Raw genomic sequence first — 17736 nt, 5'->3', positions numbered from 1 at the left:
CTAGATATAGAAATGTATCATTTTTTTTTGGGACAAATCAAAAAAGAAAGTGTATCATATAAAGTGACGTAGAGAGAGTAGTATATAGTTTGGCTAAAGATTCTATTATGCTAAATTGTAATGGCAAGACTACAAACTGTTTAGAGCTAAAGTTGAACATGACACTTCACAATTTTGGGACCTCAGCCAGAGTCAATTGTTGCTAATACTATTGCTCCATTTTTCCTTCTTGATTTTCACAAAAAGAAAATATTAGCGCTTGAGTCCTTTTTTAAAATGATCGAAAAGAATAGTGAGTCCGAGTCAGATATTGGGTCTGTTTAGGTTTGGTTCGCATTTTTAAATTTATCCAGGTTTTTAAATTTCACTGTCAAATATAAAATCCGGGGAAGATGATCATTGAAACTAATTAGGTGAAGTAAAATGGCTTCGAAACACAAAAGCAAGATAAATGACTTTAATGCCAATTACCAGAGGTGGAGCCACGTTAGCTCTAGGGGGTTCAACCCCCTCGACGAAAAATTATAGTGTATTTTCAAAGTTAAAATTATTTTATTATGTATATCTAGTAGATGTTAAACCCCCTGACTTCTTCGTGTATTTACCTTTTAGAATTTTGAACCCCTTAAATGAAAAATCCTGGCTCCGTCACTGTCGCTTGGTCGATTATATTGGAGAACTTAGTTCCAGTGTAGAGTTTTGCATTAGATAATAGTATTCGGTTAGACGCATAATAACAAAATAATTAATCGCCGTATGATGAATGCAACATACTTTGATTGGCGATATTAAATAATATATGCACTAAATTATTCGTGAATACATATATGCGGGAAAAATATGAGATAAGAATATGTGTATCAGCAATGCGCGGGGTATTAAACTATATAAAGATTAAAAAAGGACAAAAGTGTAAATATACCCCTCAACTTGCGATTTAGAGCAGATATATCTCTCGTTAAAAAAGTGGTGCATATATGCCCCTCTCGTTACACAAATGAACCAAATTGTGCAAATATACCCTTTTATTTGAACAATTTTAAAAAAATATATATTTACCTTATTTTTAATTAAAAAATATCACGTGGCTTTAAAAAAAAGTAAGTCTATCCATTTTCTTTAGTAGACTTATTTTTTTAAAAGTCACGTGATAATATTTTTCTAACGGGTTGTCTGATTCGTTTAAAAAAAAATCGTTGTGGCTTTAAAAAACACAAGTCCACCATTTTTAAAGGGTCATTTGCACGATTACCCTTCAAAGGTTGTCCTTCGCCTAATACCATGAGGTTTGGGTTTCGAACTCCGGCTCAGTAAAAAAAAAATCGCAAGGCAGAGTTTCGTAGCAAAATTAGGCCTATTCGGGCCAAAGTTAGGCCATTCAAAACTCTGTCTTGCGAATCCAAACCTCTGCCTTACAAAATTCCTTTTTTTTTTACTGAGCTGAGGTTTGAACCAAAACCTCGGGGTATTAGGCAAAGGGAAAAAATTAAAGACCACCAATTTGAGGGGCAATCCGCACAAAAAAATATTTTATAAACGAACCAAACCCGACCCACCAAAAATAAAGTATAATGTGGCTTTAAAAAAATAAGTCCACTCAAAAAAAATGGATAGACTTATTTTTTTAAGCCATGAGACATTTTTTTTTATTTAAAAACAAGCTAAATGATTTTTAAAAAATTTTTGTAAGTGAAAAGGGTATATTTTTCTCATTTGTGTTACGGCAGAGGTGTATATACACTACTCTTTTAACAAGGCATATATCTGCTCTAAATAACAAAATTAAGAGGTATATTTGCACCTTTTCCCTTAAAAAACACCCATTTAAAGTAAGTAATTCATGCACATCCCTAATAACAATCAGTACATATTACAAACTAGAGGGATATTTCTAGAGTTGCCATAATTAGAGAAACGTAAGTAATTAATTAAGTCAAAAAAGCTAGACGAACAATGAAAATAAATTAAGATTAGTTTGAAAAGAAAATTAAGTTGATGCCGTAAGTCCGTAACGTTAACAATATGTTCATAACACACTTCCAAAAAATTGAATGACTCATAGGACAGCGATTCATTGTCATCATCTTAGCTGAGATTACAAAGCAGGCAGTGATCACTCGATATTAATGACGTCTACGTGTTGCGAATCCGGATTAATCAGATTAGCGAGTCTTGAATATTGATGTAAAAAGCTAGAAAAAATTATAGTTAAAATTTATATACACCTTTATTATACATAATTTTTTACATTATTAGTCCACTCGAAAAGGATATCTATGGCCTACAAGCAAGCTTCTTATGAGATTTGTAATGTTGAAAATAAGACATGTTATCTGTTATAATAGGGAAGAATGACCTGAGGGTGTAAGAGTTTCTTACACTGACAATTGTATATAAATTAAACTCGAAAAACATTATTGACAGCATATAAGTCATGGCATATTATTGGCTATATATATATGTAGCTTTATTATTTTGTTGAAGGATTGCATTCTGTGATACCAAAAATTTTCCATCAAGACAAATGGCATTGTGTTTTGTCGAATTTTTGGAAAAGGAAAATTTCAACTTATGAAGGAATCCGTTTGCATAAGGCAAAAACAAACTGTTAAAAGAGGCTGAACCAAAAAAAAAAAAAAAAAAAAACCAATCTCATTAGCTTAATTTCATCATCTTTCTGTACAAAAAGCTCACCCTTTTTTTACTCTCTCATTGTCAAAAGTTTTCTATAGGAAAAAAAAAAACTCTTTTTGGAGTCATAGTATTGTGGTGATGGAGAAAAAGGAAAGCTATTCAGAAATAGTGAAGACTTCTGAGGATGTCTCAGATGGAAAAAAAGGTGGCCTTAAAACCATGCCTTTTATTATTGGTAAGTATTTCATCTATTTTTTAGCCTTTTGGTATGGATTTCTTCTCTTGAATTAACGGTATGTTTGGTATGACAGAAGTCATTTTTCAGTAAAATATTTTTCATGAGTCAATCATTTTTTTGTGTTCGGTTAAAAAAAAAAAAGGGGGGGGGGGGGGGGGGTGGTGGAATGACGGAAGTCATTTAATTCCTTGTAGCTATCTTAATTTTTAACTTCTACATATTTGCATCCACAAACACTTAAACATAATTATTACTGTTTAGTACTAAAAATATCCTTTTAAAGACTCTCCAATTTACAATTATTATTATTAGTCTTTAGTATATTTTTATAGATTACGGAAAATATTTCCCCCCTCCAACCAAACACCAAAAAAGAACTTCTAAGGAAAATATTTTACATGAAAAATGACATCATACGTCATACCAAACAAGCTCATGAAACTACTACATACGTGAATTTTCAATGGGTGTTCTCGTCTAAACGCCATTTGGAAATATGATTTCTGACTAATAGTTCATCGAAAATGTTTTTGACAACCTAATTTTCGTCAGAAATTCGTGTTTTGTAGTAGTAATATCTAATTTCTTCTCTTTTTTTTTTCTAGTTAAAGATTATGATTTATGGTTTTGATTGATGATGACAGCAAATGAGGCATTCGAGAAGGTTGCAAGTGTAGGACTACATGCAAATATGATTTTGTACCTGAAAAATGAGTATCACTTAACCAATGCAGCAGGGACAAATATTCTTTTCTGGTGGGGTGCCATATCGAATTTCACACCTATTTTTGGAGCTTTTCTTGCTGATTCTTACTTGGGTCGGTTTTATGTGATTACTTTAGGGACATTCATCAGCCTTATTGTGAGTATACACTAAGTCTCTTCTTTTACTATTCTAGTCCTTTGTTACTTTAATTGAAATTTATTATCTCAGAGAGGGGTCTAGGACAGATTCTGTGTGTTCAATGAAAATCATTATTTTTTATTCTAATTATGTATTATTAAAAGGATAGTTTGGTGCATGAAGCATCATGCATTCACATAGAGTATGGGAAAGTGTTGCACCCTAGGGTCGTGTAATGTAGGTAGTCTAATTTGACACAATACTAGACAAATGGGAATTTCCGCCGGACATTCCCGATGATATTGATCGTAAATCTGTTGGAAACATCACCGACGACCCAAATTCCATTGGATTTTTTGACTAAACGCCCGTCAGAAATTCCCTTTTTTATAATAGTGGCACAAGGATTAATGATTGATTCCACGGCTCGAATTATATATACAATACAAAAAAAAAAAAAAAAAAACAGGATAGGCGTGTGGACAATATTTGGTTTCTATATAACCATTTGGACGATATTTGGTCGAAGTTGAAAAAAAGATTTCTTAAAAGAGTACATATTTGAAAGTTTAAAATTATGTTTCAACATGAATTTCACTTGAAAAAAGAAGTTTGATTCTGTCTGTAAAAATATTACCTTCACTTGAAATACTCCTTAGACAAGTTTTAAAATATTTCACTAGTATTTCAAATAATTAAGTTATTTCGCGAATAATGGACATATCATTTATGGTCAACCATAAACTCACACTCTTATTGAGCTCACTGACTCTATATATTCTGAATTCGCCTCTGTGGTTATTATCCAAATCAAATTTAACAATATTTTTTTGCTTGTAGGGAATGGTGGTCTTGTGGTTAACAGCAATACTAAAAGAAGCAAGGCCATATCCTTGCAACTTAGAATCTAGAAATTGTTCAAAACCAAGCCTTGCCCAATTTGCATTTCTCTTTTCAGCATTTGCATTGATGTCTATTGGAGCTGGTGGAATTAGGCCATGTTCATTAGCCTTTGGTGCAGACCAATTTGACAATCCTAAAAATCCCAACAATGGAAGGATCTTGCAGAGTTTCTTCAATTGGTATGTTATGCATTTTTTTTTTGTTTTGAAAAGAAAAAAAAATATGAATTTATTATAACGTCACGTTAAAAATTCTGGTGTCCTTGTTTCTTTTTGAGAAATTTATGTATGCTTTTTAGTCCTTAAGATACTGATAATTTTTTTTTATTGTGATTGATCTTTGTGATATCTGACTAAACATATTTAGGAGCTGTTTGAACATGGTTTGAAACCACGATTTGAAACCATGTTTGGACATGCAATTTGGATTTCTTAAGTTGTATTTTTTCTTATAGACATAAAAACCCCACAAGTTGTGAAAAATATCAAAATATTCTCAATTCTTATACAATCTTACCAAATGAGCAAGTCATAGTTCATAACAAAATTAACACGCTACTAGAAGGCCATTCTAAAAATTACAACATCAATTGATCAAATTTTAGTTCAATAAAAAAGAAAATTTAACATGAATAGTAATTTAACTACTCTTTAATATAATCCTCCCACATGGTAGACATAAATAAAGGTTGGTAAATGGTTGGTGGGAGTAATTGTTAAAAATATCTACCAACTTATGGGTTTTTTTTTACAAATATAAACTTATGGGTCTTTTTTTAACAAAATATAAACTTATGGGTCAAGCTTTATATTTAAAATTTCTGAAACCATGGTTTGAAACCATGAGATGAAATGCATGTCCAAACGCTGATTTCATCTAATGGTCTGGCGAGATTGACGACGATGTCACACATCGTATTGGAGCGGGATGGATGAAATGGAAGCTCGCATCGGGAGTGTTGTGAGATAAGAAGGTGCCGCCTATTCTAAAGGGAAAGTTCTACAAAGCGGTGGTTAGACCGGCTATGTTGTATGGGATGGAATGCTGGCCAGTTAAGAAAGCGCATGTCCAGAAGATGAAGGTGGCTGAGATGCGTATGTTGAGATAGATGCGCAGGCATACCAGGAGAGATAGGATTCGAAATGAAGTGATTCGAGATCAAGTCGGTGTGGCCCCTGTGGTGGATAAGATGCGGGAAGGGAGGTTGAGGTGGTTCGGCCAAGTGCAGCGGAGATGCGCTGATGCGCCAGTGAGGAGGTGTGAGATGATGGCAGTGGTGGGCCTGAAGAGAGGGAGGGGTAGGCCAAAGAAGGCCTGGGGAGAGGTGATTCAGCAGGATATAACGTTACTCCAGCTTACGGAGGACATGACCGGTGATAGGAGGGGGTGGAGGTCGAGTATCAGGGTAGAGGGCTAGTGGGGGGCCGGAGGTTTCCTTTCTTGTATTAGGAGTATTTTATCCTGCTTCTATGTGTTGGTCTTGCCAATCTTTGCTGTTTTATTATGACTTCGTTGCTCTTGCTATTTCTCATTTTCGCATTGTTTTTATTTGCTTATCCGTATCTGACTCTTTTCCCTTGTTTTCCTTGTTTTCTTTTGAGCCGAGGGTCTTTCGGAAGCAGCCTCCCTACCTTCCAAGGTAGGGGTAAGGTCTGCGTACACTTTACCCTCCCCAGACCCCACATTGTGAGATTCAACTGGGTATGTTGTTGTTGTTGTTGTTGGTTTCAAATCGCATGTCCAAACGCCTACTTAATCTTCATTAGCTGAATTTTGTACTTTCTGATCATCTACTTGTGAGTCTTTAGAAATCTACTGAATTATTAATCGGAATACTAGAAAAATCAGAATTTCCAACTAACTTTCCTTAGAACCGTTGGAAATTTACTCGCGGTCAGAGGCGGATCCAGGATTTTTAGTTACTGGATTCCCAGCAAAGACATTTCGGAATACAAAAATGAGCTTAATAGGTAAAAAAAAACCACATGAGGGGCTCTATCCTGCATCTCTTGCACGGATGCGCCTAGTTACTTTTTGTCAATGAGCCAAGCATCCATATTGTTACTGAGTTCCCATCTAATTAGTATTATACCTTGAATATATTTTTCTATACAATTACAAGGTGCCGGAAAAAGTTATGGGTTCCCGGGAACCCCCACTAACCATTGTGGATCCGCCCTGGCAATGGTTACCGATGGACGTTATCTGTCGGAAATTGATTTTTCTAATAGTGTGTTATACTATTTAACTACCTAGGTGTCATGTTAACTTTTTACTGTTACTTCATATTTGAGGGTAATATAATTTTAAAAATACTCTAGAATATATAATATGTTTTCTACATAAAGGGACAAAAAAATCAAACATTAATTATTTAGAATGTGCTAATTATAATTAGTTATATATCACGAGGACCAAAATTAGAATTTATCAATAGCTAAGTGACCACAAGTGCTATCATCAATTTAAAAAAAAAAAAAAAAAAATCTCCTTGTTTGTTGGTCTTGGTATATGTTCTCTATTTCTATTATTTATCGTGAATATTATTTCTGTATGCTATTTTTTTCGACAGGTATTATGCAGCAGTAGGGATATCAGTATTGATTTCAGTAACTGTCATAGTGTATATTCAGACACAATTTCACTGGGTGGTGGGTTTTGGAGTGCCTGCAGGACTCATGTTTTTGGCAACAATTTTTTTCCTTTTGGGTTCTGCACTTTTCATTAGGATAAAAGAAAATAAGAGTTTGTTTACTGGATTTGCTCAAGTTGTTGCTGTGGCATGGAAAAACAAACACCTTGCTTTGCCTCCTGTGGATTCTAATGGATGGTATCATCATGAGAAGGGTTCAAGATTTACTCTCCCAACCCATAAACTAAGGTATTTTATTTGAAATATTTTGGTTATATATGAACTGTCGAATCCCTTAGACATAAGGAATTAAGGTATATTAGCGTAGTAGCCAAAGGGGTCCAAAATTGCTTCAGATCATATGTTCCAAACCTAGGTATATGTTTTAATCCCCTACGAACTTCTTACTCCGTATCTGATTGTAGTAAACTCAAAAATAAAATGGTGTCAAACTAATTTTATTGTGGCTAATTACGTGCATGTCAAACTTTAATCAAGTGCATTTTGCGGAAGGATTTAAGTCACGGCTGACATTATACAAATTCTTTACATTATCAATGTAGTTTAGTATATCATATAGTTGATTAATTATCATTTTTGTCATGTACAAATTAATGTTTTTGTGATTGTGTAAATTATTTTGCACTGTCAGTGCATAAAATGTGAACTCTTTGATATTGGTTTCATTGAATTACAAAGGTTGATTGTCTCATACTCACGAATCTTTTTTTTCATCCATAGGTTCCTAAATAAGGCATGCATCATTAGAAACCCAGAGAAAGACTTGAACCCTAGTGGAACATCTTCAAATCCATGGAACCTTTGCACAATTCAACAAGTAGAAGAATTCAAAGCATTGCTCAAAGTAATCCCAATTTGGTCCACAGGCATTATAATAGCAGTAACACTAAGCCAACAAGCCTTTCCAGTGCTACAAGCAAACACAATGGACAGACATTTAACAAAAGGAAGTAATTTCCAAATCCCAGCAGGTTCTTTTGGTGCATTTGGAATCCTCACATTGACAATATGGATAGCCATCTACGACCGAGTCCTCGTGCCCTGGATCTCCAAATTCACCAGAAAACCACGAGGTCTCAGCTTCAAACAACGTATGGGGATCGGGCTGTTACTTTCCTGTGCGGCCCAGGCAGCGGCCGCACTAGTGGAAAGAGAAAGACGTTCGCGAGCCCTTAGTCAGGGGCTCGCAGACCATCCGCTGTCAGAAGTGGACATGTCAGCAATGTGGCTAGTTCCGCAACATTGTTTAACGGGAATAGCCGAGGCGTTCAACGCGATCGGACAAATAGAATTTTATTATTCTCAATTCCCTAAGAGCATGGCTAGTATTGGAGTGGCACTATTTTCACTAGGCATGGGATTTGGAAATTTGGCTGGAAGTTTAATTGTGGAAATTGTTAATCATGCTTCAAGAAGAGGAGGGAAAGTGAGTTGGGTGTCAAATAACTTGAATTTAGGTCACTATGATTATTATTATTGGGTTATTTGTTTGTTGAGTGTTGGGAATTTCTTCTACTTCATTGTGTGCGCTTGGGCTTATGGATCTGACGAAGATATGAGAATTTGGGAGGAAGATCAAGCTGAAAAAAAAGGAGAGATTGTTATGTTATAGATATTTTTAATCCTTTTTTTCTTTTTCATGTGCACTTATGAAAAGTGTGAAAATGACATTAAAAGTATATTGACATTTTATATACAAACTTCTTCTTTTTCTTTATTTTATCAATTTCTAATATAAAACTTTGTTCGTACGCCTAATAAAAAGAGTTCTACGAATTGAACAAGTCAGGTAGTCAAAATTAAACAGTGGACGTTCAATTTGTCTAGCTACCTTGGTTAAAGGCCCCAGAAACGGCATTATCTAATGGTTAAATCATGTGATTTGTAATATTTTATGTAGTCTTTTAGATATGTACTTTTATTTCAAAATATTTAAGACGTTCAAGTTTAAATCACTTTAAGAGTATAATAGTGTTCCTTGTATGCCTCAGTCATTCTTTTTAGACAGAAAAGCAAGATCTTTAAGATTAAAATTTCCCATACGGAATAGTAACAAGTAAGAAGCAATGCAATTTAATTGGCAAATGAATAAACTTATCTACATTCTAATCAAATCTACATTCAATGATTATATCAAAATACAATAGTTTATTATAATCAAGTTATAATCTGAGATGAGAATGTGTGCAATAATTAACCAAAATTAATTGATAACACTGCATAATAAAGATGTACTCTATCCCTTTCAGTTTATATGATATTATTTTCTTATAAGTCCGTCCAAAAAAAAATACAATACATTTCTATATTTGAAATCAAATAACTAATATATTTTTCATTTTATCCTTAGTGAGAAGCTTTATAGTCACACAGATGTTATAATATGCTTAAACCCACAATTTTCAAATGTTTATAATCCCACAAATAATATAATATATGTTTAAGACTACACATTTTAAAGTCCCCTTTTTAATTAAACTTCGTGTCATTCAAACTATATCACATAAATTGGAGCAGTAAAAATATTTCATATATTTATTGAAATTTGGTAAACATCACATGCCAATAAATATTTCGAGTGAGCTGGCTATCACCAAACTCGCCACTAAAGTCGTTTTTAGCCGTTAGTAACATGCATGATTGATGGTCCCATATTTTAATAAAAGTAATCTTTAATTCTATCATCTCAAAAAAATTCAAATTTATTGAGAAGCTTTATTCAAACCCAAGTAACATACCCTTTGACCCTTCTCTTTATTTAATGTTTTCTTTTTGAAAGACAAAAGAGGGGTGAACTATATACATATCCTTTTGTTTTTCTTCTTCTTTTCTGCTCTTCTTGAATCCTTCTTTAGAAAAGATTTTGTTTCTATACAATTTTTGTAGTTCAAAATGAATGTGTCAAAGTTCATTAAATGTGTCACTGTAGGTGATGGAGCTGTTGGAAAGACATGCATGTTAATTTGTTACACAAGTAACAGATTTCCCACTGTGAGTTTCTTGTTTAATTCTTCCTTTCCATACTAAAGAAGCCTCTTTATTTAGTCTTTTTTATTATAACCAAAAAATTCTCGATGAAGCATAATTCAAAACTCGGTGGATAATGAGCCTGACTCCTTTAAGCTGATCTCCACTTAAATATCAGATTTCGAACCCGTGATATGCATCTAACATACACATCACACATGACACATTTCACTCTTACTGCGTAGAAGTAGCGCCCACTAGCCACTTTTCGTCTTGTCTTTGAAAATAGCCATTGCCATGGAGTTTCGTGTTCCGCCTGCCGAAGCTCCATGACAATGCGGTGGAGTTTCACATGTGAAATTTGAAACTGCATGAAGTAGCTATTTTTCAATTATAGGAGCAGAAAAATTGCTAGTTGTGAATATTACCCATCTTATTACTTCAACAAATCCCTGAGGACCTTTTTCTAGCAAATTAAATACCTCAGTATTTTTATATATGCACCTTTGTTTTATGGTCAACATATTTATGCATTTTTCAAATATGGGATTTCATGTTTTTTCTCCAAGTTGTTATTTTTTCTTGGGAATTGATTTTCTTGATTTGCATTGAAGCATACAGCTAGTCAACAATGCAGTTAGTCTTGAAAAAATTGCCAGTCTTCATAATTTGGGTATTTTTGCAGGATTATATTCCTACAGTGTTTGATAATTTCAGTGCTAATGTGTCTATGGATGGGAGAATTGTCAATTTGGGATTGTGGGACACTGCAGGTACTTCTTTAAATAGATTTAATTTCTTAAGTTTTGATTTGGGTGCTTAAGTATTTATCTTATGGATTTTATATTTGTGTGTTTGAAAGGTCAAGAAGATTATAGCAGGTTAAGACCATTAAGCTACAGAGGTGCAGACATATTTGTATTAGCTTTCTCTTTAATCAGTAGGGCAAGCTATGAAAATGTTCTCAAAAAGGTACAATCTTTTAACACTTCAATTGCTTAATTTCATAAGGAAAATAATCTATTGTACAAAAGTGTCTTAATTTTATCATCTGTTATACTTTGGACCATTCATACCCTTGTTGTTTGCAAATCATCTCGTATTTGCTCTTGAATTTAACAAAGCTCCAACCTGAAATAGAAGTAATTCCGAATCATTATCGTAAGTAGAGGAGTACATTTGAACCTTTTTCCTTATGTATTTTGACATGTGGTGGAGCTCCAATAGAGTCAAAGGGCAAATACAAGACAATTTGCTAGCAGTAAGGGTATAAGTAGGCCTAAATTATAAAGCAGGGTAAAATTAAGATATTTAGTATAGTAGAGCGGTAATTTTTACCCTTTTCCTGTTTCATAATAAAACCTTCCACTGAACAAAGATATGGTCATATCTGCAATTTCATTATCGAGTAGTTACTCTATTTACTCTGACTTATATGCAGTGGATGCCTGAACTTCGTCGTTTTGCACCTGATGTTCCAATTGTACTCGTTGGTACAAAGTTAGGTAAGCATCAAACTGATATAAATTTAGTCGAATTTTACTGTATTTCGAGCTCCTAGGATCAAAACCTGAGATTTTGTGTCAATGTTTTTTTTCTTATATGTACAGATCTTCGAGATGACAACCGATATCTAGCTGATCATATGAGCTCAAATATCATTACACCTGCCCAAGTGTGTGTCGCTATAGCAATATGATTTTCAAAATGCTTAATATAGATGGCACATCATAAGTATAACTCAATTCGCTTCAATTAATGCAGGGTGAGGAGCTAAGGAAACAAATTGGTGCTGCAGCTTATGTAGAATGCAGCTCTAAAACACAACAGGTATTTCAATTTTGCTGCAAATTAACCTTATGGAAGTACATGCTGTCTGCTAGGCATTTTTTTGACATTTTGCTAGTATTTACGAAATTTGTGTTATTGAACATCCCGTTCACTAAACTATTTTGTATGAATTTTTTCAGAATGTGAAAGCTGTTTTCGATACTGCAATCAAGGTTGTGCTTCAACCACCTAGGAGGATGGAAGTGGCAAGTAAGAAAAGACACAGAAGCACAGGTTGCTCAATTGTGTAAGTGTAAACATTTTCCTATTCTGTGAAAGCTATAGTACTCTTTATCCATATTAGTCACTTCCTCTGTTTCAATTTATGTGATATAGTTTGACTCGACACGGGGTTTTAAATAAAATGGGAGATTCTTGAAACTTTGTATTTAGAGCGAGAATCTTAGTAATGAGAGACTTTAGAGTATTGTCTACTATATGCACATTGTTGTTCTCTTTTTATAAAAGGCATTCTTACTTGAATGTTGAATCTTTATCAGCTCTCAAAAGTATTGTCTCAATGTATTAAAAACTCCATATTATGTTGATTCTCTATCTTCAACTTGTTCAATATAAAACGTCTCGTTTCTTTGCCATAGCAGGGGGATCGTATGCGGAGGCTGTGATGCTTAGGGAAACGTTAGGTGGATGTCGATGTTATATTATCCCATAGACTATTGAGACAAGCTTGGGACTGAGGCGTGTTCGAGTTCATCATGCAGGTTGTTTTTGTGGCACCAGAAGCTGGAGCTCATCAGAAGGAAATTAGCATTTCCTTCTTGGTGTGATGGCTCTAAGCTTGAAATATCTTGATATAGCATTAGTTTTGTACCATAAGCTAGCTTGTACAAAAGCATTGGGAATTTGTTGATTCCCTCAGTCATGTCTTTTAAATATGTATGTGAGAATATGTGACAATGCGTGGCCTGCTTTTAGTTCAACTGACTGTCAATTTATGGTTCGTACTTTCCAAAAATAACTCAAGATATTTTTTGAAGAATCCAACACGTACCTATTTTTAAAAGTCATGCAAATATAGTCACTGAGAAATTACCCCTTCAAAACAACGCCAAGACTTGGATCTAATGTTTGTTCATATAATTTTTTATTTGCTCACACAATATTAGACTGAGATCCCACGTTCGCAATAACTTTAAATATTTAAATCGTGATCTTGCTAAAAAAAAAATTAAGTCCGTCAATTACAAGAGAAATAACCAAAAAAAAAAAAAAAAGTCATTTACTAAATACAACTAATACAAAAACGGACAACAAGCGGAAATTTCACTATTATTCCACATAGAAATTTTGTTAAATAAGAAATTGATTCATCATCTGTAACATCTATCCATTTATAGTAGTTAGTAATAATTTCACTTCAAATTTACCATTTTACCCTTAATAACATCTATCCATTTATAGTAGTTAGTAATAATTTCACTTCAAATTTACCATTTTACCCTTAATAAAATAATTTATAACCACACAAATATCTATATTTTTTAGACCACAAATTTCAAAAATCTTACTCCCTCATTAGTTCATCCCAAAAAGATCGACATATTTATATATTTAAAAACAATTTTACTTTATCAAATGATTTACAATAATAATAATATCTAAAACTTATTTTGGACCACACATATTTTTTAAAGTCAAACTAACACAATCTTATTTAGAGAAAGGTAATATTAGTTTCCTCCGTTCAAACACCCTGATTTTTTTTTTTTAACCCCTCCCCCGGGAGCTCTCTCCTTTGCTCCTTCGATGACTCAAACTCGCAACCTTTGGATTAAAAGTCAACACCCTCGTTATAAATGGGATTGAGGGAGTAATATTTATGTTTAATCCATTCGCACCACTCTTCCTCTTCTTCTTCAAAAGTACAAAAAAAAAAAAAAAACTTTCCAAGAATCTCATAATATGGAGGCACCATCAACAAAGAGTTGGAGCATCTATACCCGACCCGAAATCACAACAAAATACGAAATCTTCAACCGATATTCAATACGTACCTAATTTTAAAAGTCATGCAAATATAATCACTGAGAAATTACCCCTTCAAAACACTGTCAAGCCTTGGATATAATGTTTGTTCATATAACTTTTTATTTGCTCACACAATATTAGACCGAGGTCCCACGTTCGCAATAACTTAAATTATTTAAATCGTGATCTTGCTAAAAAAAATAAATTAAGTCCGTCAATTACAAGAGAAATAACCAAAAAAAAAAAAAAAGGTCATTTACTAAATACAACTAATACAAAAACGAACAAGAAGCGGAAACTTCACAATTATTCCACATAAAAATTTTGTTAACTAGGAGTAATAATAAATTATATTAGTAGCCATTCAAAAAGATAAAGTGATAGACATATATAAAAGAAATTGATTCATCATCTCTAACATCTATCCATTTATAGTAGTTAGTAATAATTTCACTTCAAATTTATCATTTTATAGTCACACAAATATCTATATTTTTTGGACCATAAATTTCAAAAATCTTACTCCCTCATTAGTTTATCCTAAAAAGATCGACATATTTAAAAATAATTTTATTTTATGAGATGATTCAACAATAAAAAAATCTAAAGCTTCAAACTAACACAATCTTATTCAGAGAGAGGAAATATTAGTTTCCTCCATTCAAACACCTTGGTTATAAATGGGACTGAGGGAGTAATATTTATGTTTAATCCATTCACACTCAAAAAAAAAAAAAAAAAAAAAAAAAAACTTTCCAAGAAGCAGAAATCTCATCTCATAACATGGAGGCACCATCAACGAAGAGTTGGAGCATCTATACCCGACCCGAAATCACAACAAAATACGAAATCTTCAACCGAATCGGTGCCGGAGCATATTCCGACGTATACAAAGGTCGCCGGAAATCAGATTCCGTCACCGTAGCACTTAAAGAAATACATGATTACCAATCTGCTTTTCGTGAAATTGAAGCATTACAAACATTACAACATTGTCCAAACGTTGTCGTTTTATACGAGTATTTCTGGAGAGAAGATGAAGATGCTGTGGTTGTATTGGAATATTTGGAGACGGATTTAGGGTGTTTGATTAAAGAAGCGATGAAATGGGAAAATGGGTTGAGTTTTGGTGAGATTAAGAGATGGATGGTTCAGATTTTATGTGGGGTTGATGCTTGTCATAGGAATTCTATTGTACATAGAGATTTGAAGCCTCAGAATTTGTTGATTTCTAATGATGGGATCTTAAAATTAGCTGATTTTGGACAGGTAATCATTTCTATCTGCTTTTTTTAGATGTATCTTTTAATTGATACGAGAAAAATTGCAACTTATAGTGAGTTTCATATAGTTTTCAAATATATAAATTTTAAAGTTAAAATATTGAGTTAATCTAATCCAATTTAGCTTCAAAGTTTAGTCGAATGGACTCTCGAAAAGTGAAAAGTGTCACATAAATTGGGACGGAGGGAGTAGTAGAATTTTGATTGCAATGCTTACATAATAGCTACAGGTGCAGATTGATTCAATTACAACTTCTTAAAAGACCACTTTAAACAAGAATCTTAGTAGGCGTTTGCATATAGATTTGGTTGAAACTTGGGGGAAAAAAAAAAGAATTTGTAGTGAAGTTGAAAAACGGTTTTTGGAAGTTGAAGTTGTGTTTAGACATGCATTTCACTTGAAAAAGAGTTGAAGTTCTGTCAGGGGGCAAACTTTTGACTTGAAAAACTCATCTTCAAAAACTTACCAAAAGAATCATTCTAATGTATAACCAAACAACGTTCTGGAAAAAAATATCTACGTCCAAACGGGCTCTTAGTATATAACTTTAAAGATATCCTCTGAGATGCCCATTCAGGCATTCACTAAGCTCCCCATTTGAGTTAGTAGCTTTATACAAAAAGGTGAATCGGAATATAGAGTCACTAGGTTTAGAATAAGTGTGATCTTATTATATATTTATACATTTCCCGTTTGTTGCAAATGCAATCCACGTAGACCTAGCAAAAGATAGGATACGGTGGAAGATACTAATCAGTAGAGTATATGTTTTAGTCATATTAGTACGTTACTTTAGATCCTATGCTTTCTAGAAGTCTTTTAGCCTTGTAAGAAATTTATGTGTCAGTAAAAATATAGAGAACTTATTTGTATAATTTTGGTCTAAGATGAGTTTAAATGGAGAAACATGGTCATTGTCGATTCATGTTGCAGACCTTAACTTGTTTGAACTGCAGCATAGTAGTTGTAATTGTTGATTGTATGTGTACATAGTCCCAACCAAAAGCAATAGGTTCGATTGATCCCCTCTGGCTCTATATGCGTAACCTTTTTTCTCACAATTCTTGGGAGCGTGTGGGTTAATGTTCTTTTCCTTCTCAATACTTGATTTTGCTTCTTCTTGTCCACACAGGCTAGGATACTACTGGCCCCCGGGTTCGTAGCTAATGACAATCAACAGCCATATGTACAGAGCAGTCCTTATCAGGCAACTATGGTCGGTCCATCACATTTCAAACACATCTCAGATGTGTCTTCTGAAGGAGGTCTATTTATTGAAGGGCCTCTGGTTCAAGCAGACCGTCCTGGAGAGTCGGATGAGTTGAGATTCAAGTCCTTCGATGACACTGATAAAGATAGTAATATTCAAGACGGGGACACTTCCTGTCTAGCTACAGGCACCATGAGTAACGTCGAGGAAGATCTCTTACCGGGTACATATTCCTATGATGTTGACGAAGGCGAACACGATTGTTATCCTCCACTTACGTCCTGTGTCGGAACTCGTTGGTACAGGGCACCTGAGCTACTATATGGATCCACGAATTACGGGCCGGAGATTGATTTGTGGTCACTAGGTTGTATTTTTGCAGAGGTTTTGCGTTTGGAGCCACTTTTTCCTGGAAATTCTGATATAGATCAACTAGGCAGAATTTTTAGCGTTCTGGGGAACTTATCTGAAGAAGTCTGGCCTGGTTGTGCAGATCTTCCTGATTACAAGATAATTTCATTCGGTAAAGTAGATAAACCGACTGGTTTAGAAGCATGTCTATCCAACAGGTCGACTGATGAAATTCTTCTCGTCAAAAAGTTGTTGTGTTTTGACCCAGCTGGTAGAGCTACTGCAATGGAATTACTCCATGACAAGTATCTGAATGAAGCTCCTTTGGCGGTCCCATCTTCTGAACTGAGGATTCCCTCCAAACATAGCTCTCAGTGTGAAGATTCGCCTGATGAATTGGGTGGTCGTAGTGATCTAAACTCTGACTCGGACTTTGATGATTTTGGCCCAACGAAAGTTTCAGCCACTGATCATGGTTTCTCAATTCAGTTTTCTTGAGCTGGGAAGTCCATTTTTTTTTCCAGAATTTGTTTTCTTTTTGCCCAAAATACTGTGACCTAAACTGTTCTCACAGAATGGTTGAGTTCCTGCGTGCCATGGGATGATCACGCGATCGTCTTTTGCTGCAAACTATTTATAACTCTGCAGCACTTCATCTTTTGCAAGTTGTAACAATTGTGGCTTCCACTGTTGGAATAGCAATAGAGAAACTGAGACATATATACTTATGGTATGTATTATCATTGTTTATGTGCTGAAGGAAACTTCTTAGGTTGTGCTACTCTACTTGAATAAAATGGTCCTTGTGCTTCAAGGGCATTCCTTTTCCCAAA

The 17736-nt window shown here is 34.1% G+C and overlaps 3 protein-coding genes across 4 annotated transcripts; all 3 read left to right on the top strand.

The window, feature by feature from the left end:
• Positions 1-2269: 2269 nt before the first annotated feature.
• LOC132636803 (protein NRT1/ PTR FAMILY 1.2-like) lies at positions 2270-8984 on the top strand. Its single transcript, XM_060353828.1, has 5 exons — positions 2270-2869; positions 3517-3734; positions 4557-4798; positions 7192-7500; positions 7993-8984. Exons 1-5 carry the CDS (start codon positions 2773-2775, stop codon positions 8882-8884), a joined length of 1758 nt encoding a protein of 585 aa, XP_060209811.1. The 5' UTR covers positions 2270-2772; the 3' UTR covers positions 8885-8984.
• Positions 8985-10004: 1020 nt separating this feature from the next.
• Positions 10005-13030, top strand: LOC132636801 (rac-like GTP-binding protein ARAC7). Of its 2 annotated transcripts, none has more exons than XM_060353826.1 (8): positions 10005-10263; positions 10925-11012; positions 11102-11211; positions 11681-11744; positions 11850-11914; positions 12004-12069; positions 12210-12316; positions 12672-13030. In XM_060353826.1, the coding sequence occupies exons 1-8, from the start codon at positions 10165-10167 to the stop codon at positions 12700-12702; spliced, it is 630 nt and encodes a 209-aa protein (XP_060209809.1). In that variant the 5' UTR covers positions 10005-10164; the 3' UTR covers positions 12703-13030. The 2 variants fall into 2 exon arrangements, with proteins under 2 accessions (XP_060209809.1, XP_060209808.1); XM_060353825.1 differs by having other exon boundaries at positions 10006-10263; positions 12669-13030.
• A 1678-nt stretch (positions 13031-14708) lies between these two features.
• LOC132636800 (cyclin-dependent kinase F-1-like) lies at positions 14709-17736 on the top strand. Its single transcript, XM_060353824.1, has 2 exons — positions 14709-15327; positions 16475-17736. Exons 1-2 carry the CDS (start codon positions 14842-14844, stop codon positions 17399-17401), a joined length of 1413 nt encoding a protein of 470 aa, XP_060209807.1. The 5' UTR covers positions 14709-14841; the 3' UTR covers positions 17402-17736.

Source organism: Lycium barbarum, chromosome 4 (assembly GCF_019175385.1).
Source record: "Lycium barbarum isolate Lr01 chromosome 4, ASM1917538v2, whole genome shotgun sequence".
Taxonomy (NCBI): Eukaryota; Viridiplantae; Streptophyta; class Magnoliopsida; order Solanales; family Solanaceae; genus Lycium; species Lycium barbarum.
The sequence above is the reverse complement of the archived record's forward strand: the minus strand, read 5'-3'. Positions and strand labels throughout refer to the sequence as shown.

What these genes read in the sequence shown, in the direction of transcription:
- LOC132636803 (XM_060353828.1), top strand. Translation starts at nt 2,773, where the DNA reads ATGGAGAAAAAGGAAAGCTATTCAGAAATAGTGAAGACTTCTGAGGAT. An exon ending in AACCATGCCTTTTATTATTG is followed by an intron (nt 2,870 to 3,516) that starts GTAAGTATTTCA and finishes TGATGATGACAG; the next exon opens with CAAATGAGGCATTCGAGAAG. An exon ending in GGACATTCATCAGCCTTATT is followed by an intron (nt 3,735 to 4,556) that starts GTGAGTATACAC and finishes TTTTGCTTGTAG; the next exon opens with GGAATGGTGGTCTTGTGGTT.
- LOC132636800 (XM_060353824.1), top strand. Translation starts at nt 14,842, where the DNA reads ATGGAGGCACCATCAACGAAGAGTTGGAGCATCTATACCCGACCCGAA. An exon ending in AATTAGCTGATTTTGGACAG is followed by an intron (nt 15,328 to 16,474) that starts GTAATCATTTCT and finishes TTGTCCACACAG; the next exon opens with GCTAGGATACTACTGGCCCC.
- LOC132636801 (XM_060353825.1), top strand. Translation starts at nt 10,165, where the DNA reads ATGAATGTGTCAAAGTTCATTAAATGTGTCACTGTAGGTGATGGAGCT. An exon ending in GGGATTGTGGGACACTGCAG is followed by an intron (nt 11,013 to 11,101) that starts GTACTTCTTTAA and finishes TGTGTTTGAAAG; the next exon opens with GTCAAGAAGATTATAGCAGG. An exon ending in AGCACAGGTTGCTCAATTGT is followed by an intron (nt 12,317 to 12,668) that starts GTAAGTGTAAAC and finishes TCTTTGCCATAG; the next exon opens with CAGGGGGATCGTATGCGGAG.